At 37.2% G+C, this 10,056-nt stretch overlaps 2 protein-coding genes across 2 annotated transcripts; one reads left to right on the top strand and one right to left on the bottom strand.

Moving 5' to 3' along the window:
* The first annotated feature begins 263 nt into the window (after positions 1–263).
* LOC140076485 (olfactory receptor 5F1-like) lies at positions 264–1,220 on the top strand. Its single transcript, XM_072123012.1, has one exon. It carries the CDS (start codon positions 264–266, stop codon positions 1,218–1,220), a length of 957 nt encoding a protein of 318 aa, XP_071979113.1.
* Positions 1,221–3,641: 2,421 nt separating this feature from the next.
* LOC140076486 (extracellular calcium-sensing receptor-like) lies at positions 3,642–9,379 on the bottom strand. Its single transcript, XM_072123013.1, has 7 exons — positions 9,288–9,379; positions 8,585–8,749; positions 7,631–7,919; positions 6,361–7,200; positions 5,631–5,855; positions 5,413–5,536; positions 3,642–4,574 (listed from the first exon to the last, which is right to left on the bottom strand). Exons 1-7 carry the CDS (start codon positions 9,377–9,379, stop codon positions 3,673–3,675), a joined length of 2,637 nt encoding a protein of 878 aa, XP_071979114.1. The 3' UTR covers positions 3,642–3,672.
* Between the last annotated feature and the right edge of the window lie 677 nt (positions 9,380–10,056).

Consider the following 10,056-nt stretch of genomic DNA (forward strand, 5'->3'; position numbering starts at 1 on the left):
TAAAAGTAGGGGGGGAAAAAGAGTGTGCCTCTGGCTGTGTAAGTGTTACCAGAATGAGGACCACCAGACAGAATGAGGGCCACCAGACAGAATGAGGACCCCCCAGACAGAATGAGGGCCACCAGACAGAATGAGGGCCACCAGACAGAAGTAGGAATACAAGACAGAATAAGCGCTGCCAATTTTCCTCCGGTTAGGAATTGTAGATAGCCCATTGCTCCTAAACCCACTACCATCTAACACATCGGCTTTGCCTCCTCAGCATGGTCCACATCTTACTTGAAAGATCCATTAAGTTAGGCAACCAGTCCCGGGTGACAGAGTTCACCCTCCTTGCGATTGGTTATGTCTCCCATTTTAAGCCTCTTATCTTTACAATCTTTTTGATTGTCTTCCTCATGACCGTCATAGGAAACAGTCTCATTATTTTTTTGGTCAGACTGAATATTTCTCTTCATACCCCAATGTACTTTTTCCTATCAAACTTATCATTTGTGGAGCTTTGCTACACGTCCATTACAATCCCCAACATCTTGTATGGAACAATAAAGGGCAGTGGTGCCATCTCCTTCGTGGGATGCTTCACCCAGGTTTATTTCTTTACATTATGTGCCACCGCCGAATGCAGTCTGCTGGCCGCCATGGCTTGTGACCGCTATGTGGCCATCTGTCGGCCTTTGCGGTACACCGTCATCATCAGTAGGAGGGTTTGTGCCTATTTTGCCATATTCGCCTGGCTAAGTGGGGTGATAAACTCAACCGTCAATACCTTGGTCACCTCTAAATTAAATTTCTGTGGGTCAAACTCCATGAACCGATTCTATTGTGAAGTCCAACCTCTAATACGTCTTTCCTGCTCCGACACCTACATCAGCGACGTACTGGCCACACTTTCTGCAACCGTGTTTGGAGTCAGTTTTCTCCTGCTTATCCTTATGTCTTATAGCTTCATCCTAAGGGCAATTCTGAAGATGCCGAGTGCAAGTAGCAGACACAAGACCTTCTCCACCTGCACCTCACACATCACTGTCGTTGTCCTCTACTTTGGGGCCCTCACGTTCATGTACCTTTTGCCCAGTGATAGCTCTTCCCAATGGTTGGACTTGGCCGTGTCCATCATCTACTCTACAATGACTCCGATGCTAAATCCCATCATTTACAGTCTACGGAACCATCAGGTGAAAGAAGCTCTGAATAACTTGATGAGGTGCAATTATTAACTACATCCACCCCAAACCTTCAGAGGGCAACCAGGAGACTGATTTTTATGGGACGTTGTGACTCATTACAGCGTATCTTACCTTCAATGGCCCAGTGTGTGCACATGAGTAATAACACTGTTTCTGGACATTATGTAACCTGTCATCTCCATTTCCCCACATCTTCCTTTCTGCCGTCTGTTACTATAATTTGCAGTTGTCTCTGAGCTGGAGGGTGGAGACCTGGCTGCCTGACATCTCCATAGACCTCCATGTAATCTGACGTCTCCATCTTTCCTGCCACCATGATGATATTCAGCAGAGTTTTTTGAGAAAAATTATTAGTATCAGGAAGTGAAAACTGGGATTTGTTTTTAATAAAATATTTTTTTTCATATAATTACTTGTTTTACTTATTAATGCTGTTTGTTGAGTTTGTAACTGTTTAATTTGAAACCTACAAAAAATTTTTTTAATGCAAATTACCTACATTTTTATACATTTTTAATTTTTTGGTTTTAATATATTTATGCCATAGATAATACAATTATTGGATGCTAATTTTATGGAGATAATATTCTTATTTACTTACAACACTTCAATAATAACAATGGTTCTCATCATACAGATTTGAAGATAAAACTAACAGAACTAATGACAAAATTCTGCTTCTGTCATCATCACTTTTTAAAAGAAAAAGTGAGAATAATCAGGAATAAAGATCTAAAATAAACAAGAAAGTAAATATTTAATATATATATTATTATTATTATATATTTTATATTATATTATTATTGTTTTGTTATTTTATTTTTAGAATTATTTTTAGCAGTGATTGCCATAGAATTATTTTCTATTATATATATATATTAGAAAATAATTCTGTGGCAATTACTGCTAAAAGTAATTATAAAAATAAAATAACATAACAATAATAATTGACAAAAGAGACTTTAATGTAAAGGATCATTATAATAATGATAATAATAATGATTATTTTTATTATTATTTCCTAATATGATTTGGTTATGAAAATTATAATAAAAATGCTAATTATAATAATATAAGAAAAGAATATAATAATATAAAAAAATATTAATAAATAATAAAGTAACAACAATTCTATTACTAAAAATAATAATTTTTGTTTCAATTTAAAGGTAAAAAAAAGACAAATTCATTGACCTAATAAAAACACTCCCTCCCCATCTCATCCAGGGGCAAGAGAACAAAACCCGATGGAAAAAAAAGTAAAAATAAATACAAGAAAAGTGTTATTAATTTTGGAGAAGCTTTAATCTGCCTCTTCTTATTGTAAAGTTAGAATAATAAAGAGACCAAAAAGAGTAAAAATAATAATGATACTAATATTATAATATAAAAATAATAATAATAAACAGTAACATTATTAGCATTATTACTATTATTATTCACATATTATTTGTATTATTATATTAGCATTATATGACTACTATTTTGTTATGAGAATATATATATATCTTTTTGATGATAGAACCCTGCAGTAAATCTTTGGGGACTGAGCCATTTTTTCTCCGGTTTCCTCTTCCAGCGCTCGTGTGGTTTTGGGCTCACACTTCACTACATGCAGACGCTGCGGCCGTTTCCATCTGCTGTTCTACCCCTGGGACTATAAATATAGACAACAACTTCAAACTTCTCCAAAATTAAGTTTTGTAGCTTTTATTCTTTTTTTTTTTTTTTACTTATTTAATATGGTTAAGATGTTATCTTTCACTAGATGTTATATTTCATATTCTAAATTTAGGGGAAATTTTTTGGACCTAAAATCAGAACTTATGGCTTCTTTATTCCTGGTACTATATTTAATTAAATTTGTAAATTAAAGAGGTTTTCCTACCGTAGACACTTTTTCCTTATTGACAATTGTTTGATCTTTCGGGGTCTTCCGGCCTCTTACTTTGCCCCATGTGGTGGCTATGGCTCGTCCACTGCGCCCTTCACTTCTAAGGTGGCTCCTGGAGTCCTATAGAGGTCACTGGAGTGACAGAAGAGCTAGCACTTCAATCAAAGGCCACATAGAGTCACCATATGGTACAATATCACGAAAACATTCAATGGCATATAGGACTACAATGGTGCCCCTGGACGTCCATGGATGGTTCCCAATCATGGCATGTACAACTCATGTTAATGTCTATATATGGTGTCTCATTATTGGACTTCACCAAGAAGTCAACAAGATTATATACCCCCCTTCCCACAAAATAAAAGTCCAACACAATTATTTTCCAAACTAATTTTCTAAATTTAAGTTAAAATTGAATTTATTTTAAGTTTATGTTTTTAGTAGATACCAACAAAAAACACTAAGAAATGTAATCACTGATGATCCAAACTAATGCCGAAAGTCAATAGTTTTGTAGAGAATTCCTATATTTTTTGACAATAAGAGGCCGTAAATGATACATGGAAGATTTTCAATTGTTTCACATTAATTGGACTTTGACATTAGATATTCTTTTGTGTTCATTGATGGTCTCAAGAGTATTATATAACATTTCGGGCCAAATATACAACACAGAAGTCCAAAACTAGACAGTAATATAGCAAAAATTTCAACAGCTACAACGTATTTGCCCTTAGTACTAAGATAGGCAGGAATGAAGGTTGACCAGACGCTTAGGAAGGTCAACATGCTGAAGGTGATGTATTTGGCTTCGTTGAAGCTGTCCGGTAAGTTCCTGGCCAAGAAGGCAACAACAAAACTTATTGTAGCCAAGAAAGCCAAGTATCCTATGTTGCAGTAAAACATGACAACCGATCCCTCATTACATTCCAAAAGAATAATTCCAGGTAAAACATGATAATTAATTTCCAGGAATGGTGGGAATCTTAGTAGCCAAATCAGAATTATAATTACTTGGACACTGGTGGCAGTAGACACAACAAGGATGGCTGTCTTGGAACCAACCCATATCCTTAGGTTACTACCAGGTTTAGTGGCCTTGAAAGCGATAACTACTATGATGGTTTTGGCCAAGATACAGGAGACGCATAAAGAGAATGTGATTCCAAAGAGTGATTGTCTGATGGTACAGGTCATTTTGAGAGGACAACCAATAAACATCAATGAGCAGAGAAAGCAGAGCTTTAGCGAAAGTAGCAAGACATAGCTGAGATTACGGTTGTTGGCTTTGACCACCGCTGTGTTTTGAAACTTAACAAAGACACAGAAAACCGTCATTGATGTGAGAGAGAAGATCATGGAGAACAGTGCCATCACGAGCCCCAGGGGTTCCTCATAGGAAAGAAACTCAATGACTTTAGGAATGCATTTGGTCTTGTTCTTGTTTGGCCACTGATCTTCTGGACATAGGTAACAATCCAGAGAATCTGAAATATAGTCACAGATATCTAGATATGCCTCACAAACATGGTTAAAAATTGAACTCAACTTGAAGATATGCTGGTAAATTTACAATGGTATATAGAGAGTGGTAGTTTGAAACATGGGACATCCCCATCCACCAGCCTACAATTCCCCTTCCAATACTAATTGCCTCTCCATGGATGTTCAGTCCCCCCAAAACTCTTCTAGTGTAAAAATGATACTGGACAGTACAGAGAGGAGAGAATGATGATATTGGGGCACATTTACTTACCCGTCCCGTCGCGATCCCCGAGATGTGTTGTCCGACCAGGATTCGGAGCTGCCGTGATTCACTAAGATTGTGCGTCCAATTTCCTGCATGTGTCGCTTCCCCGCTGAGATCCACCGGAGTTCACCTTCTTCTTCCCGGTGCATTTAAGTGCTTGGCTTGCGACACAATTTTGAATGTTAAATCCCGCGCATTGTCCGAATCAGTCGGGTTGTCCGACGGCTACACCCCCCGATTTGTGTCGCATGAAAGTCATCGCCAAAATTTGATTGTGTGCGCCAAAAACCCCAGTTAAATGCGGCGCAAAAAGGAAAAAGTGGGGAAACCCGATGAAAATGCGGTGTGCGGACCCTTAGTAAATGTGCCCCACTGTCTCTCTTCCCTAGTTTAAATAAGGAACAAGTGGTGGCATCCAAGGTTTATGGGTTCAAGTCTTGAGGTCCACTAATAAAATACTCCTTGACTCATTCATGATTTAGGTTTATGATACTCTAGGAAATCATATCTATACAGAAGAAGGACACAACCATGGTTTTCTATTTCCCATACAATCTAATCGGAGTGTGACTTACTTGTTTGGTTGGAAATCATTCCCTCTGGACAATAGAGGCAGTCAAAGCAGCAGACCGGTTGACCCTTCTGAGGAGCTTTTCTATAGCCAGGAGGACAATCGGCACTGCAGACTGAGGATGGAATCTTAGAAGATGAAATAGGAGGAACATAGGATCCTGAATAGGGGTAACCTGTGGGTTGATGGACCTATATATACATACATGAATGAAGACAATACCTTTCTAAATACTCCTGGCCATTGGATAGCGGTGACATTGAGGACAAGTTTCTGCCCATCAATAATGTAGTTGTTGAAGGTTCCTACTTTCCTATATTGGCCTTTCTTTTCTTCCAGAATCCAATTTAATATATCGAAATGACCATAAATATCTCCTTTATCATCAAATGACACTTTTTCATTGGCCGTGTTCACAAACATGACACGCTTCAAGTAGTGAAGAAGCTGGTGAAGGAACAATGATGTAATAAAATGTACACAATCAATCAAGTATATGTCAAGCTATCTTGTTGATATAGAGCCTAAAGAAGGTGGAGAGTTTGCTGAAACCACTGATATCAGTGGGACATTCCAACTATCTGATATATCTGATGGTGTGCCAAAGCTTCCCAGAAGATGATGCTTGGGGAAAGAAGCATCGGCCATTTTGAACTTCATCCTGCCTAATCCATTGTTTATGAAGGAGATAAGTCTCCACTAAAAGAGTCTAAAACTGGCCCACTCGTCTCTCCTTACTACAAAAAACATGCATGCTCAGCTCAATCCAGTATGAATTTGCATGAGAAGGAATAGGTGTTGTCTGAACCACCAATAGCTATTGAAGGTGTATAGCCAGCTTTAGAAGGACAAGGAAATGAGTGATGGAGTAAGTCAAGTCAAGATGCTAAACAGATAATTAAAAGAATAAATATGAAAAATACAAATATAAAATATAAATATTGAGTTTTACCTGCCATGGTTGAATGTCAGATTTATCACCACATGACTTCCCAGTAAATGGACCTTCCCCGGGCTTGCAGGATAGCAGATTGTGGAGAGCATGGACAATGGCGTAGAGAGCATTGTAAGCCATATACACAGCCTGAGATATAGGATCATTGTATTCTATGATGTCATTGGTTACCAACTTTTCTGATCCAGTACAAGCCTTGCTGTTCAAAGGTACGCCGGTTGATGAGCTGAGGTTTGCCAAGGTTGGTGGCCATTTGCAATTAAATAATACCTCCCAATACTCCAGAATAGACAACATTCTCGGGTATGTGGAAGGGTTAAAACTCTGAAGGAAGGCAGGGAAATTTGGGAGGACCTTTCTACTTCTTGCAATCCCAATGGAACCATCTAGAAGATTCCAAAAATCAGGCTGGAGGAAGGCAGGAGAGGTGTACCAAGCTTCTATACCTACCCACATTTTACCAGTTACATTCTGTCGAATGACCTCCATTAATATGTAATAGATTTCCGGAGGTGAAACAAAAAGAAAAATTGCGGTGGCTGTGGACTTCAGGACAATATCTACAATTTTAGGCAAATTCTTGATGGATGAATCTAAGGCAATTGTTTCATAAAAAGCAATACAAACCCCATTCTTGCTTGCATGCATCCTTAAGTCAATCCCAGCTTGGGTACCATAGTCTGTCGAGGTGATGAGTATACCAATCCAGGTCCACCTGAACACCTTGCACAGATCGAAAATTGCTTGTGGCTGGCCAGCAACACTGACTGTTGTCCTGAGGAAGGCAGGAAATTCTAGCTTGTTGCTTAATATCGGGAGAGAAGCTGCATAGCTAATCTGAGGAGAGAAATTCCATATCATGAAGGTGTTTGGAATTTACTGATTCAACAGAAGAGGTTAAATTTAGAACATGATGATGGATGATGAGTTATCCAGAAAAAAAAAATTACAAAACTGGACATAGGAAAAGATCTAAGCTCTTGGTGACCAAAATTAATCTTATCGGTTCTCTTGCCTAAGGGTGTGGGTCGGTTCTAATCCTCAGTTAAGGTATGGCTCTACTAAAATTAATTGGGCTTTTTATGGCCTGTCTAAGGGGTGCCGACCATACATTGATATGGATCTTCTCCTAAGGTGAAGTCTGATCAAAAAAACTGCATTCAACCAAATACGTAAAAATGGTGACCAAGAAACCAACATCTGGCCTTCAGAGGTGAACATCTCGAGATGCTTAGAAAGGTCTTAGAAGTTGATATCAGATACTTACTTGAGGTATTCTCCATAATCCAAGCATCCTGGACATACTCACAATGGAGGTTGATAAGGGATCTCCAATAACAGCAGGCACCCAGGGTCGGCCTCCACACCTGTAGTTTGGGATGGGGTTTTCACCACCTGAAATGACTTGGATTGTTGCTTTTAGAGCCGATGCCTCAGTGAAACAGGAATCAAGCATCTGGAACCCTAGTGTGATGTTGGGAATGAGCGGGTTTTCATTTAGTTCTTTGGTAGCGAACAGTAGAGCGATAATTGACTTGTACTGATCGCGTCGGAACCTGAGGAAGGAATTGCAGCATGAAGTCGTCTTAAAGGGAGTGAATTAAAGATCAACTGCAACACGATAAAAAATCTTAAGTAAAATACCCCAAAATATTTCTCCAGCAGGTGCTCAGAATTTTCTCTTTACGTTGCTTATAATCATTACCCACAATTATACATTCCATATAAAATTAGTTACCAGATATAAATTTTTATTTTAACATTTTATCTGGTTTATTCCTTATTTTATTTTTATGTACAATATTATCTTGTCTGGCCCTTAGTTTATATCTGTCTGTATTATATTATATCTATCTATCTATCTATAAAAGGATTTTGAGATTTGTTTAATTGGTTATTATTCATTTATTACATAATTTAATTTTTTTTTAAAGTTCTTTAACATATTTTTATTCTTAACAATGTTCTTTTCATGACTTTCGACCATGTAATAATGTTTCATACACATGTCTAGCACATATTGTTTTATCTTTTTTTAGCATTTTATTATAAAATTGATGTAAAAATGTTATATTATTTCTTATTTCTTCTTATTATATTATTTTTTTTTACATTTTGATGATTATAAATTTCGAACCTTTTGTATTACATATAATATGAATTCAAAACTTTAGATTTAGGTGTTTAATATTTTTAAGACAAGTCAACTATTCATACTTACCAGTCGCAGGGCCATGGTTGAGGCCGAGTAGTGAACGTGAACTGCGTCTGGATGGTGGGTGTGTTTATGGGGCCAATCAATCCCAGGATTATATCTCCTTTTTCTCTATATTCAGTCACATGAGAGGTGGAGACAAGACATGGAGATGACTGGCTGGCGACTCGGCTGAGAAATAAGGTCAATATAACCAACAGGAAGCAGAATCCCATTCTAAGTCTTTATAGACTGTCAAGAAATAATAGAAAGTGATAAACATTAAATTAAAATATTTCAAAAAATAGAATTTGATTTTGAAAAAAGGAAATTAAAATTACAATTCACTAAGATTTCTCTTATATTATTTTAAAAACATTTTAAATTGAGCTTTTACAATGCATAAAAATTTACCATTTTCATACAATCGGTTTCTGATTCTTGCCCTGGCCCCTCCCCACCAAACCTGAATTTTATGTGTTGTTCAATTTTAAGTTTTAAGTACAAACAGCTTCTTTAAATTAAATTAAGAGATAAGTTAATTGAGAAGAAACTATTAACATTTAAACCTAAATTTAAATAAATTGAAAATCAGAGAAACATGTTAGAAAAAAATTAATTAATAAAATGAACATTTTATTCTAATTCTGAAATATAACACAGAACTTGCCTCCGAGAAGAACTAGCCATAAAGGGTGCGGCCCCTCATGTATTCCTGATGGATCATTACCGGACACGGTTTATATCCCCGCAGTCAATCGGGAGCTCAGTCTCCGGGGGTTTTCTCCGATGCCTCCTGGCAGGTTTCCACATAACATCCATCAATCTTCTCCACTATGTAATTAATAGTAACCATTATAATTTCTGACCTGTCATTATTTTCCGCTGAATTATTATTTCCGAGCATATGACTACACTGTATAATTATTGTCGACAGGGGAAATTTACCAACAGGCCTCAACGTCATCCCACAGGCCGACACCAGGTGCAACGATGAAATATTTTGTAATAAATGTGCAACTTTGTGATAAGCGAAGGAGCCCACATGTGTTATTTCTGATTGTTTGTTACTCATGGGATGCCCTTAATTACAGCCTCTCGTCAAGAAAAAAGATTGTCCAACATTGTGCTGAATAATGGAGGAGAGTTGAGCTCTCATAGGAGATGATGAATGTCCATACTATAGGGTGGAAACAAAAAGTTGACATTGGAAATTTAGTCTTTATTGTATTTATAGATGCAATCTGTTTTTAGTATATGTATACTATTAAATTGGGGGTAGACCATGTGACTTCAATGGGGCAATTGTAGGGTGATGCCAACCTCACTCATACTACAGAAACTGTCTCTATCGAATGACTCCCTAGAACCATCTTTCTTTTTTTTTAACTGTTTATTGGAAATTAAGACAATCGCACCGCACATTAAAACGATGGAATGTACAGAATCATACACAGAACAATGTGAAAACAAAGCAAAGTATATCTGCATGTTAGTAA

This window comes from Engystomops pustulosus, chromosome 9, assembly GCF_040894005.1.
Source record: "Engystomops pustulosus chromosome 9, aEngPut4.maternal, whole genome shotgun sequence".
In the NCBI taxonomy this organism is placed as follows: domain Eukaryota; kingdom Metazoa; phylum Chordata; class Amphibia; order Anura; family Leptodactylidae; genus Engystomops; species Engystomops pustulosus.

What these genes read in the sequence shown, in the direction of transcription:
- LOC140076486 (XM_072123013.1), bottom strand. Translation starts at nt 9,379, where the DNA reads ATGGATGTTATGTGGAAACCTGCCAGGAGGCATCGGAGAAAACCCCCG. An exon ending in GATTATGGAGAATACCTCAA is followed by an intron (nt 7,201 to 7,630) that starts GTAAGTATCTGA and finishes TTCTCTCCTCAG; the next exon opens with ATTAGCTATGCAGCTTCTCT. An exon ending in CTGACATTCAACCATGGCAG is followed by an intron (nt 5,856 to 6,360) that starts GTAAAACTCAAT and finishes TTCCTTCACCAG; the next exon opens with CTTCTTCACTACTTGAAGCG.
- LOC140076485 (XM_072123012.1), top strand. Translation starts at nt 264, where the DNA reads ATGGTCCACATCTTACTTGAAAGATCCATTAAGTTAGGCAACCAGTCC.